Source organism: Cervus elaphus, chromosome 17, assembly GCF_910594005.1.
Source record: "Cervus elaphus chromosome 17, mCerEla1.1, whole genome shotgun sequence".
Lineage (NCBI taxonomy): Eukaryota > Metazoa > Chordata > Mammalia > Artiodactyla > Cervidae > Cervus > Cervus elaphus.
In genome coordinates, this window is record NC_057831.1 from 63,203,820 (window position 1) to 63,226,724 (window position 22,905).

The 22,905-nt window shown below is 35.0% G+C and overlaps 1 protein-coding gene across 3 annotated transcripts in view; it reads right to left on the reverse strand.

Annotated features, from left to right (window-relative positions):
- Positions 1-2,152: 2,152 nt before the first annotated feature.
- Positions 2,153-22,905, reverse strand: part of GABRA2 (gamma-aminobutyric acid type A receptor subunit alpha2) — a 140,565-nt gene continuing 119,812 nt past the window's right edge. For 2 of the 3 annotated variants that reach the window (XM_043871103.1, XM_043871104.1), the window contains 2 exons: positions 22,421-22,623; positions 2,153-8,900 (listed from right to left, as the gene is read on the reverse strand). In XM_043871103.1, coding sequence (XP_043727038.1) covers positions 8,604-8,900; positions 22,421-22,623 — 500 coding nt within the window. In that variant the 3' untranslated portion in view covers positions 2,153-8,603. Of the gene's footprint in view, positions 8,901-16,202; positions 16,383-22,420; positions 22,624-22,905 lie in introns of all 3 variants that reach the window. The other variant, XM_043871105.1, reaches the window with a different exon arrangement.

Sequence of the window (22,905 nt, forward strand, 5' to 3'; positions counted from 1 at the left end):
ATATTAAGGGTAAATGGCGGATCTTATTTTTTGGAAACAGGGAAGACCAAGTCATCAAATCTTAATTGTTATTTCTCTTTAGTCAATTTCAACTTTATTTCATCTATTATGAAAGTGCAAGTGTTAGTCTGTCCACAGAATTCTCCAGGCAAGAACGCTAGAGTGGGTAGCCACTGCCTTCTCCAGGGGACCTTTCAGATCCAGGGATTGAACCTGGGTCTCCTGCATTGCAAGCAGATTCTTTACCTTTTGAGCCACCAGGGAAGCCCTCAACTATTACAGCTAAATTACTGTTATGAAGCATGCATTATGAGCATAATGGGTAATGAAGATAGGAATATATTCTAGGTCCAATCTTGGTAATCAGCAGGAACTTGATTTCCCTCATTTACAACACATGTTCCCATTCCACTCCAGTTCTGAGTGCAACAGTCTTCAAGGACTACCAGTTTTTGAATCTTACTGCTCTTTCAGCAGTTTCCTTGATTTTACAGTTGAAAGGGGAGGCAAAACTCCTAAGAAAACACTTTGTAACCTCTGTTTTCATTTTCTGAATTGTTGAGGGCAAAGATGACATAAATGCTTCCATGTATAGCATGTTTTAAGCTACACGAATTTGACAAAGCTTGGACAATAAATTGATATTAGGGAAACTAGTGAGTAGTGTTGATGAATGTGATTTTATACTGGCTATAATTTAAATGAGATGTGAATTTGAACGTTAAATATTCACCTCATTATTTAAGTTGCATATGCTTCTTTTCAGGATAAAAGTTTAAAAAAATGTTAGGATAAATAATTTTTAAAACATTTAATTAAAATTATATGCTGAAAATGACAATTAGAATGTATCTTTTTAACATATATACTCACAGTGTTCATAATTAATTCCAGGTCTACAGAGTACAAATTAAGATTAAGGCTAATTTTAATTAATTGATTACTTTGGCCATTTGATGTGAAAAACTGACTCACTGGAAAATCCATGATGCTGGGAAAGATTGAAGGCAGGAGGAGAAGGGAATGACAGAGGATGAGATGGCTGGATGGCATCATCAACTCGATGGACATGAGTTTGAGCAAGTTCCGGGAGCTGGTGATGGACAGGGAAACCCGGCGTGCTGCAGTCCACGGGGTTGCAAAGAGTTGGACACAACTGAGCAACTGAACTGAACTGACTAGTTAAATGATTAAACAGTAAACAGAATGAATACTTTATTACACAAGGTTTGGCAGCTTCATTTGAATTCATTATATTATGTAAAAATCTAACTTGTAACATTCATTAATTTTATGTTTGTGTTTTTTCTTTATTAATATAGGCTAAACTAAAAGATACAGAAAAAGCAAGCAGAAGTCTCCAAAAAAGAAATAGATTAGAAAAAGTCCATGATAGGTTTATAAAATGAAAACGTATTCATTCATGGCTATAGAGTAGACTTATTTGGGGAGTTTAGAAAATTTCTCATAACCTCTCCTCTCTCAAGATTCTGACTAGGGTAGAACCAGTGTTTTTGAAAAGTCCTCAGGTAATTTTAAAGTGTGGATAGGGTTGAGAAATATTGTATGAGAACTTACCATACTAATAAAAAATGCCTTGTTATTTAACTTTCTGACATTTAAAAGCATTTAATTTCAGTGATATTAGCAATAATAGCAATGATTCAAAGAAGAAATAATTTCCATAATATTGCATTAAATTCAGGGAATAGATTCAACAGGAAAGCTGCAAGATTTCTGGTTAACAAATAGAATGATGAACTTGAGTCTATCTAAATAAAAGAAAATCACTTATTTTATTTAAGTTTCATGTAAATGTGACACATTTTATGATAGAAGGGAGCTAATTATCTGGGTGAACTTTTATATTTTCCATAGCACCACTTTCTTAAAGTGTTAAACAGATCATTGTTAACTATTCATGATCCTCCCCCCTAAAATTTCAAAGGAGATTTGGACTTTTCCTCTCACCCTATAACCTTTTTATTTTAAAAAGAAGGTTAAGAAACTGATAACATTTAAAATCACTACTACAAAATATTAGTGTTCTATCCCAATATAAAAAGTCACATTTACAGTAAATTCAATTCTTGTAAGCAAACATGTAATGAATGATTAGAGTACAAAAAAACCCCACAATTTTCAGATCAAATATACTTAAATTAATTTTAATAAGTACAAAAAAGATAATGTTTAGCCTTAATCTGCATGTGATTAATTAGGAATTTTTAAACAGCAAGCATACTGACACATTCAATAAAGGTCAAATTATTTTACATACAAAAAATAGTGACTTTTCCCAGTTACAGCAAGGTCACAAATTACAAATATTATTAGCTCTAGAATGATTTTTTTCCAACTAGAAAACCTACCATACAAGCATATTGTCACCTTAAAATCTCAGATTAATGAATGCTCAAAGTTTAGTGGTGGAAACTTGTCATGTATTCTCTATGCATGTAGTTGTATTATTAATACATAGCAAGAGGAAATCATTCTTTTCCATTTTGTTTTTTACTTTTCTGATTCAGCAACAAATATGAAGTTTTCTTGTTTCCATGCCTGTGACCTCTAATGGGAATATTTCATGAAAGGTCACAATCCTATTTGGAACACCCTAAAACCTGAATTTTTATCTGCTCAAAAGAATCTTTAAAAAATTAGATACCAATAAACTTGAAATCAATTGTGGAGCAGGTGTCCAAGATCTACAATCAAGCACTTACCCATGGATAGTAATATTTAATTCATGAAAATTATAATTCAAAGTTCAGTTTCATTTAGGTCTTTCCAATCATACATTAAACTTCTTCACATTTATGCTGGGTTTAAAACACAGCCAACTGCTTCAACTACTGTGTTGAGTATTTAAAAATGAATAACTGGGGACAAATCTTTAAGTCATCATCCCTAAAGTAATTCTGTGTCTAACACCTTTGTTTTGCTTTCCTAATACCAATTGTTTTCACAAATAAATTTTGTTGGAGTTACACTTATTTATCTAATAATATAAGCCTGCTTTGGCAGCATGTTGTGGTAAAGTAAGTCTATAAACAAAGCATTAAAAACATTTTTTAATACCAATTAAGCTAATTTAACACAGTGCCAACATCAACATTTATATGGTGTCAGATTAGACTTCTTTCTGTAAATAGTAATTTGCAACAAACTGATGAAATCAATAAATAATCCTTGAAGTTCAATGACTTTGAATATCATAGAACCAATAATATAGCAAATAAAGTCTCTCCAACCCCTAAAATAACTGTCATTTTTTTTAAGAAATGAGAAAAATAAAGAGGGAAGTGCTTAGTATTTTGTGTGCTTAGTCAACTTCAATCTTTTTTTATACATTATTATACCTATAGACCAAAAAAGAAAAATGTGATATATTCCCAGAAACTAAATTGCAACCAATGTTAGGGAACAGCTACTTTCACAAAAAATGGATTCTTAGTTGCTTTACAATTCAAAAAAGGTATAGAACTAATCAATCACATATATAGATGACTTGCTATTTGCAAATGATCAACAGGATATTAAATAAAATAGAGGCTTTAACAAACTCTCATTGAGAAACTTGAAATTCAAAGATTTTTTATCTTATCTTACAAGCACAATTGTTATATTATTTTAAATTTAATGGCTCAAAAGAGTCAACCAAAAATACATCAGAAAAATGTTTACACCTTTGTAGAAAGGATATTTCTAACTATGTGGGGCTCAAGACTAAATTCCAGTGAATAAGTTTGTTGGATCTATTGAAAAAAAACTATTCTATTGGCTAAATTAATTACCAGTTTAAAAAGAGCTACATTTGGAAGTACATTCATTATAAAAGGAATTGTTTCTATTTCATAAATTTGTTTAAATTTCTCAAAATATTCTTTCATACTTGGAAAATACACACACACACACACACACCCCTATTTCTAATCAAAGCTAAGGCCTTTTTAAAGGTTCTTCGAGAGTATTACTATAAACTGACACTAAACCTATTCCTTGGCATTTCCTACTGGCAATCTTAATTTATGTATTAACTTCATCATAGAGAAAGTGATTTGAAGTGGGGTATATATTATAAGTATTAAAAAAAGTTCTTTACATAAACTGGTAAAATAGAATATTTGACCTAAATAAGGTTGAAAACTGTGATCTAAATATGTTGGATAATTAAGAATTTTTGAGAACGTGATATAAACTTATAAGAAATAGATTTTAATTACCTTTCCAAAATGCCTTTGACATGAACTTAGTCTATCTTAGTACTTTAATCATGATGCTTACCTTGATAGACTCATGATTGTTAAATCTCTGTATATACTTATGTATGTATAATTTCTCACCTTTCTTAGGACTTAAAAAGGGAAAGTGCCTCATTAGGTTTAACTAGAGATAAACATTTTTCAAGTGGGTTTTTCCCTTTGAATTTTTTTCCCTTTGAATTTTTTTCCCTTTTTTTGAGGTCTTAAAAATTTTTTTTTAATTTGATGAAAATATGAGTGTATAAAATTAATGAAAAAGATTAGTATCTTTCATATAAATGTTGAAAATGCAAGATTATGGATATTAAGAGTTTTATTAAATATTGAATTTCATTTTTAAAGCATGAATTCAATAGAGAAAAATATCATTATTTGTCTTATCCATACTATTATGAGTGATTTTGATACAGTGTCTCTGGTCTCTAAGTATGCAAGTGTTAAAAAATAACCACACCCCTTCCCAGTTTTAATTTTATGCTTCTGGATACTTTGGATTAAGAAGAGGTAAACCCAAGGTTGCCAGAGACCTAAATTAAAAGGAAAATTAAGTGCATTACAGGGTAGCAATCGATCAACTCATAATTTGAAATTCTGATTCTTTCTATAGGCAAAAAAAAAATCTGAGAATTGCTTCAAAAATATGCAGATGGATATAGGAATGCCAGAAGACTAATAAAAGGAAAACCAATATAATAAAGCTATTAATAAGGTCCCAAATTTCAAATGAGTCATAAATATTTTGGTATTTCACAGGCACTGTCTGATTGTAATAAGTATGAAGCATTTGGAAAAAAAAATGTTTGATAGATGCTGAAGAACTATGACTTTGCAGAAGGTGGACCTGACCTACTTCCCTTATCCTCACATTGAAATGATGATAGGCCATGCCAAAGTACAGCATCAACAGACTCCATACGGTTTTGGGGCCCTTCCAGGATCTATGACATCATGGCAGAGCTGAGTTCCTTCAACCAGCAATATGAAAAGAGCCATATCACGAAAACTTTATATATATATGTATATATACCAAAAAAATATAAGTGAAATGATAGCTTTTGTGCTCTTTTTAAATAAACGATGAGCTATTTAAAAAAAAATTGGAAATGTGGCTCTAGGGGATCACTTATCCAAACCTGAGATAAATTCGAAATAGATCCCTGAAAAGATTGCTAAACATTAAGACTGGCATTTTAAAAATCACTGAAGTTTAAAAAAATTATTCAATGGTTTTGTATGAGTTCCATTTTCTATTCAAGCAATATAAACATAAACAGAAGAAAACAGCAAAACAGCCACCATCTCAGCACACTCGTGATCTCATAACTCATTAATCAATTCTCAGTGATAAATTAACTTATATATTATATTTGGTCTTTGATTTAAAGTCTTTACAAAAATGAGATGCACTTTGATTTTCAGCTAAATTCTGTGGACATGATGAGTGGTATTAACACATCCCCATGGCATGGAAAACAGCAGGAGGTAAAAGATATTTGTTGAACAAATATTGTATTAGTTTAATCAGAGCAGTAACTATACAATAATGAGATTATATCTCTATATATGTACATGTATTTATCTACATTTTGTACATACCATAACTCTTTATGTCAATATACAACTGCATAAAATAATCATGATATTATGGGCCAAAGAGACTATTGTTATTTTATTAAAAATGTTTTCTGAAGTTATTAATCTTATATTTAATAAATCCATGTCACTTTTATTTTGTGTTTTTAAAAGGATTTATGGAAGGGAGAATAATTGTAAAGACTCTTGTTCTATAATTTAAAATCCTTTACCATGGAGCATCCTCTCTCTCTCCAGCAAGACTAAAGCTTCTTCAATTTATCTAAACTTTAAAAGGCTAGGAAGTGTGTTTTTTTTTAAAAAAAAAAGAAAGTTAAAGAAAATAGAAAACCCCGATCCACATTACTGGACTATCTCAACCTGTCAAGATGTTATCAGGCTCAAATAAAATTTTAACAATTGAAACTAAAAGTAAAAATAACAGTAATGATAACTTTCCTGGTCAATCTACCATAAATTTTAATAAACAGGTACCATCAATGTAGGAGCAGCCTTTTGCAAAGGTATAGATGAGTTTTTTTCTGTTGTCCTACAGAAACTGCTATTTACAAATATTTTTACATATGTACATATTTATAAATTTATAACGTATAGTCACACATTAAGGGGGAAATGCAGAACTTATAAGAACAATATTTTAAATGTTTAACAATATATACCATACAACGCACTTTTATTGCTTGCCTTCAAGCATTATGTACTGTCTTAGACTACTGCACCCTTCCCTAAACCACCTGGAAGAGCTATGATATATTCAAATGTGTAAGAAAATAGGATATATTCCATTGTAGTATATGAATAAAGTGCACTTTTAAAAACTATTTAGATGACCAAAAAAGTGCTTTGGAAGGGAATTAAACAATACATTTATTGGCTCATGTAACAAGTTTATTTTATTAAACATTATGGATTACCTTTTGTGAGGGAATTTTTAATGTCAAGGCTGTCTTCACGGCAAATTCTGTTAATAAGATGCATTTGTGACCTTGGTATTAATACAATCATGCAAAGCACATAACAGAATCACACTGAAACAAAAAAAATGAAAAAAACAAAAACCATAAACGATGCAAAAGAAGAGCAGTTTTTGCTGTGATTTCGCTTGCTTCCATAACTTCTTTTATTGATTTTATGAACATACCTATTTATGCACTATAGTGAAATACTGTACAAAACTGCAAGAAATGCCACTATTTGACTACTTATGTTTCTACAAAAACACCATCATAAAGGTGTATCTATTAGTAAAAGTCAACTAATAACTGCTAATGTATATGTGAGTTTAAAGGATTTTAAGTTTACCCAAAATGTTGAGTCTAATAACATGAGACTCAATTAATAATTTCTGTAACATATTTCAGGGGCATAAAGAGTATTTTAAATTCTAAAAGGAAAACAAATTTTGCCCATTAATAATTAGTAATTATATAAAATTGAAAACCGTGGTTTCTAATTTAGCTAAATATTTGTGTACATACCCTAATTGAGCTAATTGTGGGTGTGTGTGTTTTGTTCGTGCATGTGAACTAATACACAATCTGTTGGTGATGCTTTAAAGTTTCAGTTTAAAAATGTTCAACTCTTACCAAAACCTCTTCTCATATACAAAGCTGCAAATTTGAGTCAGAGAAATTTAAAGTTGCAATTTACAAAAGCAGAATTTACATTAATTCTTATCTGAAAGAGCTGCTTTCAAGACAGAAAAATGTGCCAATTAACTGCCCTGTTCTTTGTAATTATTGGCTTCTGAGTCCTGATGAAAAGAAGCCTTAAGGCAGAATTTGCAGTAAACAGCAAAGGAGAGAATCGTCCAAGTGCTCGTATTCACTCTGTGACACCTATGAATTCTCACTGATGGGAGTTTTTGGCACAGTTTTCTAATCCAATATGAATGTTGCTCCACAGCAGCCAAACTGGATGTTTTTTTCCAGTTTCCAGCACCAAGAAAATTTAGCTGATCAATTTCAATACAACACATACCTGGAAATACTAAGACCTATTTATCATCTTTTTTTTTTTTTAATTTAAGGTAGTTTCCAATGATTAAAATAATCTGGAGGATTTCAATTATTACTTTCAAATAAACTCTGATGTGAAACATGTGATGACCATGGCATTCCAATAGTTATTAAATCCTAGGCATACCGAACATCTTGTCAGGGTGATTCATAATTATTTGAATTTGTCATGCCGTAGTATGTACATGGCTGTAGATGCTAAACAGAGTAATTAAAAGCTGATTTCAAATCTCTAGTTTTTATTCAGATGTGTGCTAAGCTTCCAATTATATTAGCAGGGATTCTGAGCACTCGAGAAGGAAAGATAGGAGGTTCTGTTATTTAGAGGAATTCAGCTTGGAAAGACAATGTTATTTTACTTTCTAGTTAGGTAAGAGTAGAAAATACTCCTATGTCAGACCTAAATCAAAAGGGTCCATAAAGGGTGGTGTAAGATCTCCATTTTCATTGCTGTTAGAATAAGAGAAAATAAATCAGATCACCTGAAATCTGCTTTAGACCAATTCCGAGGGTAAATCTTTTAAAAAGGCAACGGCTCGTTGGGCCTGGGGCGCCTTCTGCCTTTGGTTAGCAAATGCGTGTCTCCATTAGAGGTCCATAAGCTGTGATGCTATATACATACTGTACATGTTGGTTCACAAATTAGCAGTTATTAGTCAGACTGTACATGGCAAAACAAACCAAGTGTAATGTCGCTATACATCTCAAAGACAACCTGTGCCGAGAATCAAGGACTGACCCCTAAGACAGGTTCTCTGTTTAAATATGTGGCCCAGTAAACTAAATTAAATGTACCAAACAGAACTGGGAAAACTATTCTAGACATTCTGTCAATTTTGCTAACGCTATTGAAAGTCTTCTTGGCTTCAGCTGGTTTGTTTTCCGGTTTCTTGTTGGGTTCTGGCGTGGTTGCGCTCTTGGAGATGGTGGAGAGAACTGGGTCTTTTGAAAGATTCGGGGCATAATTGGCAACAGCCACTGCATAAGCGTTGTTCTGTATCATCACAGAGGCTTTTTCTTTTTTCTATTGAAAAAACACAAGAATTAACAGAATGTGGATTAAGACTTCTTAATATTTTCCAAACTCCAGTTTCAAATCCTGAAGAAAAGTATTTTGATAAGCATCATCATACATTAGAAAGAAGGAATTTAGGGAAATAAATGGAGTTAATTAAGTCCTAAAACCACAAGGGTGAGGAAATCCCCAGAGTAAATCAATGATACCATTTTCCTGGAGAAACATTTCTTGTTTTTACATAGAACAATTAAAAATACAACTTTAACAAAATGATACATTTTTTACTCTTATGTGTTACTCAAATATTTGCTGAGTGAATGAATAAACGAAATATAGAAATAATTTAACAAGAGGAATGATCATCTTCAGTGAATGCTCTCAAATTTTGCATTGAAAATTTAACTTCTTTAACTTCATAATAGGATAGGATATCTCCCCTTCATGTCAAAATCATATAGGAATGCTTTTATTCAATGGTAGAAAATTGTATCCGTATGCAGATGGTAGTATAATAAATACCAAAGACATAAAGGAAGATGAAATACAAACGTTTGGATTTCTGCCTAGCTCATCTACATCCTGTTTCTCCTTAAATTTCCCTATCCAGTTCTCACCCACTCTGGTCTGGGTCACAGTTTTCTCCTGCCAGGAAAAAACAGCATTCCTTTGTGCTTTCCCAGTTGGGAGATAATTAGTCAAACTACAGCCCCCACGGGGAATTTTTAAGACTTAAATTGGATGGCGTCATTTCTGAGCTTAAGTCTCATTTAAGAGACCATCTCATGGAACTTAGAATGAAATCAACACTTCTACCATGGTGTCTTTTTTTTATTCATTATACATCAGTCTCATAGAAATCACTTGTATTCAGAGGATTTTTTTGGTCAGTGCCTTTGGCTACGCTACCTCTGATAGTGACAAGTATAAAGTAAGTAATAGGGATTTAGTATTTACTAGTAAGACAGGGATAAAGTAAGTAATTAAATAGTTAATCCCACTAAGGAATTGTAAGTCAAGAAAAAAGTATGAGACCCCTGTAAGTTAATGATCACTCTAGAAAGCAGGTTGGCTTAACCACAAAACCAACCAGGCTTGCTTAGCAATAAAACCAACAACAGAAGCATGAGACATGCCCCCAAACAATTAAACAATTGTGGCATGAAACCTACATCCTGCCCAGTGAGCTCAATAAATTAATGATTCCTAGGACACACTCCTTTGCATACACTAAAAACAAAAATATAAGGACAGGGTAACATTATACTAAAACCTGAGATGATTTACCATTTTTAGCATGGGTTGCCACCTTTTCACTCAATTCCATTGCGCATGACAATCTGGGCTTGACCATGTAGGGATAAGAAAACTTCCCTTCCTGACATGGAGGCGGAACTAGTGATGGAAATATCATGTCTATTCAAAAAATGAAGAATAAGGTGATCTTCTCCCCCTCCCCTCTCTTCCTTTGATTATAAAACTGTAGCCCATTAAGTTCTTGGGGTGTGGCACCCCCTCACCTGCCCACTTTTAAGTCTCATGAGCATCTTGTTCTAATGAATCACTTCTTATCTGTCACTTTGCCTCTCACTGAATTCTTTCTGCACATAGACATAAGAACTGGAGCTCCTCAGAACATCTGAAACGCCGCCGAGTGGTCTTACTTCCCCATCCTGGAATGGCTTCTCTCCATCCCATCTTCCCTATGAGCAGTCTCCTCTCACATTATGGTCTTGGTTTAAATGTTATTTCCTCCAGAAGGATCCCCTAACCACTCTATCTAATGCCATCCTTGCTCCCCACCTATACTTTTTCAGAGCACCCAGTTTATTTCCATCATGGCATTTTTCAAAATGAGTAAATTCTTTCTTCAATTGTGTGATTATCTGATTGACACTCTTCTTTTCTTATTAGAATCTAAGGTCAATGAAAGTTGGTGCTGTATCTGTCTTCTTCACCATCATAACCTTAGCCTGATTCCTTCTATGAGGTAGGCACATAATATATAGCCAAATTAATGAAACCTGAAAATATTTACATGACATTAAATAATACTATTTAATAAAACCTGAAAAACTATGCAACTGCAGTTCTGTGCTAATATAAACACACTATTAGTTACCTGAATGCAAACAAATTTGAGGTAGCAATGAATTAAGCAAAATAGTACATAATGTAAGTACATAACAGATTTAGACGACCAATTGACCTAGAACAGAATTTCGAGAATCAATATTTGGAATAAGTGAGTGAAAGTCACTCAGTCGTGTCTGACTCCATGACAATACAGTCCATGGAATTCTCTAGGCCAGAGTACTGGAGTGGATACCCTTTCCCTTCTCCAGGGAATCTTCCCAACCCAGGGATCGAACCCAGGTCTCCTGCATTGTGGGCAGATTCTTTACCAGCTGAGCCACAGGGGAAGCCCAAGAATAGTGGAGTGGGTAGCCTATCCCTTCTCTAGGGGATCTTCCTGACCCAGGAATTGAACCAGGGTCTCCTGCATTGCAGGCGGATTCTTTACCAACTGAGCGATCAGGGAAGCCCCACGCAGTGTAAGTTAACAGATTTAGAGGACCAATTGACCTAGAACAGAATTTCGAGTATCAATATTTTGAATAAGAATTCTCAAAATGTTCAAGTGAAGTAACAAAAGGCCTCTGAGATTCCAGGAGGATCTGTAAACAGCCTGCATTCCCTGTTCTTCACTGCCATCTGGTTTCTCCCTCACCTCTTTCCCTCGCTGATAAGGCATTCTTCCAGACTTGCTAGGAGCATAAAAGAAAAAGATTATCATTTGTAGCTTTATGAAAGTTATAAACAGGTTTTCCCATGTTACATACGGGAAAGCATATAACTGTAGTACAGATAACTAACACTTAATGAGCACCAGGATATGTCAGGTTGAGTGCTAAGCCTACCATGTCATTGGTGACAACACTCACTACTGGCTAAGAAACAAGTTCTATGTTGCAACTCCCAAGTTACCCAATCAGAAACGGAAGCTAAAGAGGCTCTATGACAGGACCAGCTCTCCTGTCTAACAAGTGACTGAAAAAGTACAGACACTTAAATGTGTGTGGCTTCCAGGTCTCTGCTTTCAACAGCCTGATATGTGACTTTGTCTTTGCGGAAGCTGTGTGAACCCTGGGAGTGCTTCTTCTCAAAATATTCCAACTGGAGTTTATATCACCAGGTCAATCTTCTAAAAGACATTAACCCATATGTCTTTAACGCATAAAGTTCTAACATATAGTGTTTATATTATTGCAGTGATACCCCGGTATCACTTAAAATAACATCTAATTGCAGTTATAGAGAATTTGGAGCTTGGGAATGTTTTTTAAACTCTCCTTGCTTCAGCTTCTAGATTTAAAAGAGAGAGAATTATACCAAAGCCATACTGAACTGCGGGGAGGATCAAATTAACTACCATGCATTTGAATCGCCCTGAAAACCGTAACCATTTAGTGGAGTGCAGTGCTGGTTACGGTCTTCCCAGGGGGCTCTGTGGTAAAGATCTGCCTGCAATGCAGGAGACTTGAGTTCGATCCCTGGGTTGGGGATATCCTCTGGAGAGGGAAATGGCAACCCATTCCAGTACTTTTGCCTAGGAAATCACAGAGGAGCCTGGTGAGCTACAGTCCAAGGGATTGCAAAGGATAGGACATGACTTAGCAAGTCAACAACAACAAAGATGATTTTGTGGAAGACAGATGTTCACGTTGGGTCAGGAGTTATGGCAGAGGGCCTAGTCATTTATACAATGAAAACATAAAATGTAAAATATCCTTCGTTGTAAGAGGAATCTATAGATAGAAACTGTGTTGCTGCTAAGTCGCTTCAGTCGTGTCTGACTCTGTGCGACCCCATAGACGGTAGCCCACCAGGCTCCGCCGTCCCTGGGATTCTCCAGGCAAGAACACTGGAGTGGGCTGCCATTGCCTTCTCCAATGCGGGAAAGTGAAAAGTGAAAGTGAAGTCGCTCAGTCGTGTCAGAAACTGTACTAACTCTTACCAACGCCATTCCTGCCCCCCACTTGAATTCGCTTCAACTGTACATAAATACACAGGAGACACTAAAAATATTTAACAAACTCTAGAGGAGAAACATTAACAAATCAGAACAGATACTCTGACCAGTCTGAATGGACATCAGCTATAAAAACCCATAAGGGCTGTACAAGTCTATATCAGCCTAATATGTTTTTTATATTTGTATGTTGATGTTCTTTATTTCATCCCAACCAGTGCTGGACATTAAAATAAGCAGTGTTAAAAATCATTCTAACATGTTCACAACTTTTCTTATCATTCCAAAGGACATAATTTCATCATACTTTCTCTTCACTGTTCAAAGTATAGCTTCAATTTCTGAATATCAGTATAAACTTCAAGAGCTCAAAAAGATGATGGGTTTTGGCTTCAAAATGTTCCCTTGGAACTTGGAAACTTGAGTATTTTCAAACCCAGTAGCAAGGAAAGTGCAACAGCCATGAGTACTATTTCTAGTTGAAACTCAGTAGCTGGCACCTATAATTTCACACCAATTTACTGAATGAAGGTCGGGGCACCTCATAAAGCTAAACAGCTATTCCTAGCCACAGCTCTGGAAAGCCTTTCTAACTCAGACTCTTCCAAGATCTTGTTTTCAAGGGTATAATAACTCCCCTTCATTACATTTGAAGATGATTACCACAAATCTGTCTTAAAGCAGATTGTTGCTACAGATTTAAACTTTAAAATATGGGTATAGGGGAAAAAAACTGTTAAGATCATAGCTGACTTCTAATTCATAACTTAATTCTCCATGCAAGATAAGTTGCTTCAGTCACGTCCAATTCTTTGCAACACTATGGACTGTAGCCCGCCTGGCTCCTCTGTCCATGGGGATTCTCCAGGCAAGAATACTGGAGTGGGTTGCCATGCCCTCCTCCAGGAAATTTCCTGACCCAGGGATCAAACCCACATCTCTATGTCCCCTACATTGGCAGGCGTGTTCTTTACCAGTAGCACCATCTGGGAAGCCCAACTTAATTCTAAGATCTTCTAAAGCAGAGTACATAGATTAAGTCCACATAATGTGTTCTATTACTGTTATTTGTAAGACACAGATCTGCTAGTAATAGTATCAAAGAATATCCATACTCTAGACCATTGCTAGTAGATATTACCTTGTCCTTTTCATTACTAAGTGAAAGTGAAAGTGAAGTCGCTCAGTCGTGTCTGACTCTTTGTGACCCCATAGACAGTAGCCTGCACCAGGCTCCTCTGTCCATGGGATTTTCTAACTTCTATTTAAAAGAATCAAGTTTATAGACATCATGCTATGTAGTCTTCTTTGAATATCAGGCAAACCTCTGATCAAGCCCGATGATCAGCATGCTAACTACTTGGGCCACGGCATTTTAGCCCCACGTACCAATTTTACTTTATTTATTTCAACCCTTGACTTATGCTAAAATCTGGAGACCCTTGAAAAGAAATAGGGCAATGAATTCTATTGCTACATGAAAATACTCACTGCCGTGAGATATATTTCTAAAACTTGTGTCCCTAGATAAAGTTGTGGGGTTTTTTGATAACTAGGTGAGCCCTGAAGGCTAATAGTATCTAATTTCTTATAGACTAACTTTACTAATTCCATACGTCTACTCTAGGGTTCTTAGGCAAGTCACCTATACATTTTAATGAATAAGGCCAGATATGGCTGATAATATAAGTAAAGAAAATAAGGTTAAGTGTGAAGAATAAAACCAAATGGAAGCAGGATGAGGGAAACGAAGGCAATTTGGCACTGCTCTTTTCTATTAATTTTAAGTAACTTAATTCATTTTGCTACCAATACAGGGATGATTGAATTATCTCACCATAATTTTTTACCCATTATATTTCACTAGACTTCTTCACCTATATATCCCACATATACTTAAGACATTAAATATCCAGAAATGAAATCAGGTTACTTTCACTCCCAACCTAATCCTGTACATCCTCCTAATCTGTGAATGACGCCCTAAACTGTATTTCCTCACCTGTGAATGATACCACAATCGAGCTAGCAGCTGATAATCAAGCCACTCCAGTCCCCTAGTAGCATCTGTTTTATACTGACTCAGCTCAAGATCACATCTACTGAGACATAATAACCTACTGCAAAAGCACCCATGCCATGTGCTTCCACACACCTCACTGCTTGTCTCTGTAGGGGCACATAAAACTGTTTCCCTTCTTTCCTCTTTTACTTGATTGTAAGCTTCCTGAAGGCAGAGATTAGGCAATGCAGAGCTTCTAGCAAGTTCCTGGCACAGTGCAGGCTCAAAAAAATGTATGCTTCATGATAAATGAATGACATCTACTGGAATGATATATATATAAGAATATACAATGCATATAACCATACAAAGTATTTTGTAGAGTATAATAAGTATTTATTAGATTAACAGAAGTGAATTCTAATAGTGCGTTCTACAATTATATTATCTAATTATCCCTAAAGTCCTCAATTGCACCATCTATAGATGTAGAAGACTAGGAAATAATAAAATAAGCTCAATTGAAAAATAACACTCTGGAATTTCCACATATGTGTGGAAATTGTTTTACTTGTGATAGAGACATATAAAAGAGAAGTGGGGAAATATGGTTATACACTAAAGCAGTAAATGATTTATTTTTATACATTATCCAGGGAAAAAAGAAAATTATGCTGCTATAGAAACTGTTGATGCTGTTACTTAAGTGGAATGAGAAGGAATTATAACACATACTATTAAACTTTCTATTTCTTAAAGGATGTTTTATAAGAATCAGAATATCCTGAGGTTACTTATTAGAGTGTCCAAATATATACTTAAAAGTTCAGTCTGGGAAACTCCTGATTATAAAAATCAAAATGTCTTACACCATTGTGGCAAATCAATCTCTGTTTTCTTAGAGTATTAGATAAAATGATGCATTAGTAAATTGAGTAAACACTTTAGCTAAAATGTAGACACCTAGTACTGAAATGACCTGCATATAAATGAAAATAGCAATCACAGTTTCAGAGTCGGAAAGAATCTCAGAGAGTGTCCTTTAGCATAAGGAAATGGAGCTCTCATAAATATAATACTAAATACAATAGTCTTTGGAGAAAACCCCAAGTTTCCAAAGTGGCAAATCTATGCTCTTTCTACATACAATGTCGCTTTTTTACAGTCATTGTGTCTACTAGAAAGCCCATTATTTGTAAAAAAAACAACAGGCTCCCTGATTAGATAATGGTATTGTTAATTGTCTGCTAACCATCCTAAGAAGAGTGATACTTACAGAAGATTGTTTGAAGGTTATACAGTCCATCCACTTCTCTAAGTACTCTAAAGTCTTTCCTTGGATAAAATTGTGCCATGAGAAAGCTATATACTTGGACCATATTAGCTTAGCTCCTTGAAGAATTGCCTTCACTGAGTTGTAAGTTAATGTAATGCCTTCAGCTTTTATTGAAGGGGACTACAAGAAACATCAATATGAAATTAATTACTGCATTTATTGGGAAAATGCTGACATACTTGCAATAGCACCCAACTTTTCCTAATATAGTGGTGGCTTAGTTGCTAAGTTGTGTCCGACTCTTGCAACCCCATGGACTGTGGTCTGCCAGGCTCCCCCGTCCCTGGGATTCTCCAGGCAAGAATACTGGAGTGGGTTGCCATTTCCTTCTCCAAGGGATCTTCCCGACGCAGGGATTGAACCCTGGTCTCCTGCATTGCAGGCAGATTATTTACCAACTGAGCTACAAGGGAAGACCTTTTCTAATATAAAACCCATATTATGTTGTTTAAAAAAGAGAATTCAGTATAGGATTTTTTTTTCTGAGGAAATTTATACTTCCATTTTTTGGTTAAAGGGAAATAAGCTTCCCCCTATGGTTCATTCTCATAGCCAAGAAGCTTAGAATTTGAATCTTAGCTATTCTAGCTATGGACTGGGCTTCCTGGGTAGCTCAGCTGGTGAAAAATCTGCCTGCAATGCAGGAGACCCTGATTCAATTCCTGGGTCAGGAGGTTCCCGTGGAGAAGGGATAGGCCACCCACGCCTGTATTCTGGCCTGGAGAATCCCCATGGACAGAGGAGCCTGACGGGCTACAGTCCATGGGGCTGCAAAGAGTGGGACACAACTGAGCAACTAACGCACACAGCACAGACGTGGACCACAGTTAATATTCTGGCCCAAACGGTGGGCACATTTGCAGTCTACTTTCCTTCATCCTGATTTTCCACTTCTATTTATATAATAGTATAATAATTTAAGGACATGCATTCTTTTGATAGACTGTCTGAAATGCTTTTGGAACAAAGAAGGATCTTAAAAAATACAAATAGATGAATAAAAACACTTGAAATATGATGCAATGTGATTACCATGGAGTGAATCCCAAAATAACGGCACAGTTCATGTTAGTTTGGATCTTATGGTGCTATGCCTGTGTTTTCAGTAATTTAATATGTAGTGTATTTCCAAAGAATATGCTTTTCTTGGCCAGTGTAGAACCACTGACTCATGTTTAGAAGCAAACACAGTCTTAAGAGAGTAAAGGTATATTTTAAAATTTAATTCAAAAAGCTATGTGCTAAACACTATGTTAGGTATTAGCTGAGAAATAACGAATAAGATAAAGCCATTCTCCTCTATGTCATATAACTACTGCTAGCTTTGTTTACAATAAAAGTATAATGTGATGAGGTTACATAAAAGGAGTTTGTGGCAAGTACTGTAAAAGCATACTGGTGGGTGGCAATTACATACAACTGGATAGGTCTCAGGGAATAAGTAGTTCATCAGTTAGGAAAGAAAGAAGAGGGCATTTTAGCAAGAGGGATCAACACACCTAACGTCAAGGAGATGGGGAGAGGCATGGGTAGTTGGGGGTGTTTTTAATGGCTAGAGGAAGAATATGAGCATGGACTTCAGATCTGTTCAATCTGGATTCACCACTTATTAGATGTGTGATCTTGAGCAAGTAACTTTACTTGATGAATCTTATATTCCTCATTTTGACATGGAGATATTCCCAGGCACATCGTGGTAAGTGCACAATAAACAGCAAAATATTTTCTTATCATTCATGATGTAAACAAATGTATCAGAAAGCTATATATTTGGGCCATATTAGCTGAGATGCTTGAAAAATTGCTTTCAGCAATTCATTAAAGAGCTAAAATCTAAATGATCATATTTCTGTTTTAGAAAGATACCTCTGGAACTACTATACAGAATGGATTTAAAGAAGACATGATTAGAGATAATGAGGAATAAACAGACTGAAAATAATGAAAGATGGTAAGGGCATGGCCTATGGACAGACATGTAGGAAAATGGACATTTGACAGCTGGTTAGATCTCAAGGGATGCTTTCAAGTTGTTGGTATGTGAAACTAGGTTTTTCCATAAAGTGAGATACATATGAAAAAATAGGCATTTAGGACATTTTACTTTTTGGTTGCTTGCTGTTTCTTTCATCTTTTAAAAGAGATATGCAAAGATTGAAAAATTATGTTCATGTAGAACATGGGTACCTGTTGGATATACGAACCTGGAAGTTGAAAGAAAGGTATAATAACTGTGGAAGGTAAGATAAAGGTGTGGGCTATGGTTATGATTTGGTTATGCTTAGTTAATTTACACCACATTTATTGAAAACTAATACGTACAGTAAGCCCTGTACAAAGGGCCAAGGATAAATGATTTATTAAAATAAATGTGATCATTGTTACCATGAACAGTGAAGGAGCTAGGACTTAAGCATGCAGTTATAAGCTGTAATAAAGAATGAAGTGCAAAAGAGTAGGATACTATACATACTTATAAAATGACCTAATTTTTCAGGGGTCAGGGAAGCAAGTGTTCAGAAATTTCCTGAGGATTGGGCTTCCCTGATAGCTCAGCTGGTAAAGAATCTGCCTGAAAAGCAGGACACCTGGGTTCAATCCCTGGGTTGGGAAGATCCCCTGGAGAAGGGAACGGCTACCCACTCCAGTAAGTATTCTGGCCTGGAGAATTCCATGGACAGTATAGTCCATGGGGTCGCAAAGAGCTGGACACGACTGAGCCATTTTCACTTCACTTCACACTGGTATTTGTGCTGAGGATGGGTAGGTTTTATCTATTTAGAGATAATAAACAGTAGACAATGCATAGTGTGGCTGACATTCCTACAAGTATTTTCAGTAAATCCCTAAAATGAGAATCACATAGTAATAGCAAGAACAAAAAAATAATTTTAAATGACTGTCTTTGGGGATAAATAAGAGCAAATGCTAGGTAGGCTGGACATACTCCAAACTTAGGCAAAGAATCTCAAAGAACAGAATCAACAGTGGCAGCTGTCAAGATTTAAGGAAGGAAGGTGATATTCTAAGACCTGTTTTAAAGGTCTGACAGAAGAGAAAAAGTTGCTGACTTGGACCTGAAGTGGAGTCTTGGAGTATAACAGTATTCAATGGGTTCAATGGGAATCCCTTAAGAAAAATGAAAAATTATCTGATTTGAAAATGTAGAGGCTGGAATCCTTCAGCTACAGGACAATAAATGGAAAGATCACCTGATTACAGAGAGCTGAAAATTAAACTGAAAGTGAGAACATACACTTTACAAGCAATGCTTTCAATAAGCTTGAATGGAAAAAGAAGAAGAATGGGGAATCTGAGGATGGGGGAACGGGTGACAGAATCTGGAGAGAGTTTTGCTTTTGCCTTTATGGTAAATTAAGTATATTAGGCATCATCAGAAACTTACAGGAAGCAGTTGAAAAAGAGAAGATGGCTTTGAAGAAGTAAGAGAAGAAAATAATAACTGATGGTTTAATATTGAAAAAGGAACAAGAGGAAAAGGAATCAAGAGATAAGGTATAAGAATTAGTCTTGAGGAAGGTTCCAGAAGACTTTGGGAAGTTGAATAAATAGATACTTTCATATACAAAAAGGTATAAATAAGCAAAGTTGAATTATTTGATCCTGCACTAAATTTTTCGATCGATAAAGTTTTGTTAACTAATTTCACACCTGAGGCAAAAAGTAGTATACAATCTTGTGCAAGATCACAGAGCAAGGCAGGCTTTGTCTTCTAATAGAGGGCTCAAATTTAGCTTGAATATGAAGCAAGTGAATTTATTTATCTGTTTGCGAAAACTAACCTTTAAGATCATCAGAGCACAATCTACGTATAAACTGTATGTTAAATACATATTTCTTTTTTCAAACATACAGTATTAATATGAATCTCTGAGTGATTATCCTCATGAGACAAATTAATACTTGCCAGTTAACAAACCTTAAATAACTTTTTATATATGCTTTGGATTGACAGATCATTAAGTGCATTTACTCATGTTTACTAACTCCAAAAATGAGGGCTTCCTCCAGTCTGGTTCAACTAAAAGGATCCCATTTTGGCCTATGGATAAAAGCTTTGTATTTCAGGAAAATTACTGTTTTCCACTTAATTAAATCTAAGGAAAACTAAAACAGAGTAAATTGCACTGTTTTTTTTTTTTTTAGGCAGATGTGCTAGTTTGAGGCGTTCCACATGCATCCTTTTAGCTTTAAGAACCTGGTTATTTCCAATAGGAAAAAACCTCCAAAAATGTATTTGAACCATGAAAATGGATGAGTACCCCCTGTTAAATTTACCACTGTAAAGTATTAAAATATTTTCCATGAAGGCAAAGTGTTGTCATTAGTATTACACTGCCAGATTTAATAGCAAAAATCAATTTATTCTTTTATTCAACAAAACTTTCTGCAGTGCCTACTAATTGCCTGACACTGTGTTTGGCACTCTAGCTATGGAAAAATGGTCAACAACAAGCAAGGAGCCTGATGTCAGGTTCCCTTTAACTTAACCACTGAATTTGAAACACTTAGAACTGAGATAATACAAATTTTGTCAGTTGTTTTCCTGCAAATTAGGTTGGAGCATAAATGATTTCAACTGAGATTTATCTGCACTACATGTTATCTGATATGTGGATAGACTTAAATCTAGTATTTGTCTCTGTCAGGGTATTGCTTTTAGAATGCATTATCAGGAATCTGGGTTTTTTTGCATTTATAGGTACTTGCATTTTCCAAGTTCAGTGGTTAAGAAGGCATATTATTTGATATGCTAAACCACAATGTCAATTTGATTGGCAACTTAATGCATTAAAAATAAAATATCAATATATTTCTACTTGGATTTATATCATAAACCACTATTTATCTTTTGTGATGTATTTGCAAAGCATTTTATCTTCAAAAAATGTTAGTATGAAAGTGCATGTGTAACTTATATAACTTAAAAGAAGTAACTGCATAGATAGCAATGAAAAAGCAGTATTCTATATGGGGAATGAAAACAAATCAACAATAAAATGTGATGGGAATGGTGAAATAACCTAAGAGTTAAGCATAGAAAATTAATCAGATTTTCTTTAATATTTACTCATTGACTATTAGTATACAGAATACAGCTTATAAAATGAAATAAATGAGCACTTGTTAAAACTTTTACAGTTTACAAAGTTAAGGGAAAAGACTACAATATCAATGTCCATATCATCATATAAATTAGAAAAAAATTATATTCAAATAACTGAAAAGGAAAATCAGCAAGTATGCTGTTCCAAACTTAATGGAAGGGTATTCAGGTAGATACTTTGTAGAAAAGAAACCTTCCAAGTAGAGCTTTTTATTATTATTGAGAAAACCTTACATCATTGTGATGTATACAAAGGCTCCTCTTAGGCAGACTGAGAAAGAAAAGGCCTATTTATCAATGCACACAACTCACGCTTCCTTCAGTACCTGAAACTGGAAAATAGACATCAATAATTCCCAAAGAAGTTAATCTCAAAGATAAATATTTTTTCTCTTGTGGAGTAAATGAGCAACTGACAATGCCCAGGCATTCCTACCTACTTCCTTATTCCAAACAGCATGGGAGCAATCACAGTCCTGTTAGTTCTTTTACATCCAAGCAGCAGCGATGGTACCCCCATCTCTGAAGAGCACTCAGCCCACTGATGGGGCCTGAGAGTCTATAATTGGTAAAAATTAATGCCCACTTTTCTTTTCCAAATCTTCTTACTGAAAAGCAGTGTGGTTAAAGACATGAACTTAAGGGTCAAGCAGATCTGGGTTTAAGTAAACATTAACTTGTGTGAACTTGGGCAAGCAAATAACTTCACTAAGCTATACCTTCTTCATAAAAAAAAAGAGAGGGAATTAAAAAGAGATCCTAGTGATAAAGTTGTAGAGATTATATGAGAGGCCATATGTAGAAAACTTAGCAAGTACTGGACACTGTCAGAGCTCAACTGATGCTGGGAAGTGGTTTTAACAGAAGTAATGACACCAGAGCTCCTAAAGGATTTCAGGCAAGAGCATACTTTAAAAGAAAGCTTTATGTTTGAATGTTCTTAATGTCAAATTTGAGGAACAGTATCTGTTACAAGCTAAGTGGGTTGAGGGATTCACTTAATCACAGTTAGAAAGAAGTTCTCACTTACCTTGTCATTGACCACACTCTTTCCATCCCAAGCCCATCCTCTTTTGGTGAAGTAATTAACAGTTGCAAATTCAATGAGGGCAGAGAACACAAATGCATAGCAAACAGCAATGAACCAGTCCATGGCAGTTGCGTAAGCCACTTTGGGGAGAGAATTCCGGGCACTGATGCTCAGAGTCGTCATGGTTAGAACAGTTGTCACTCCTGCAGAATGACAGGAAGCAAAGCCATCAACAGACACTAGCACGACAGCACTGGGAACACTGTTTTTCAAAAGGCACTTTCACTGCCACCTTTAGCCACTAGAAAAGCAACAAACAAAAATCTTCTGAAAGAAAATAGTGCAGTTAATTATCATAAGTGGTTATTATATTTTTTGGAAGTGACGACTCTGAAATGCTTTGCTTTTTCATTTTTGTTTGTATGAATCTCCTTTTCCTCTTAAGTACCATTGAGGTTAGAAAGACTGGTGAAACTGAAGTAGAA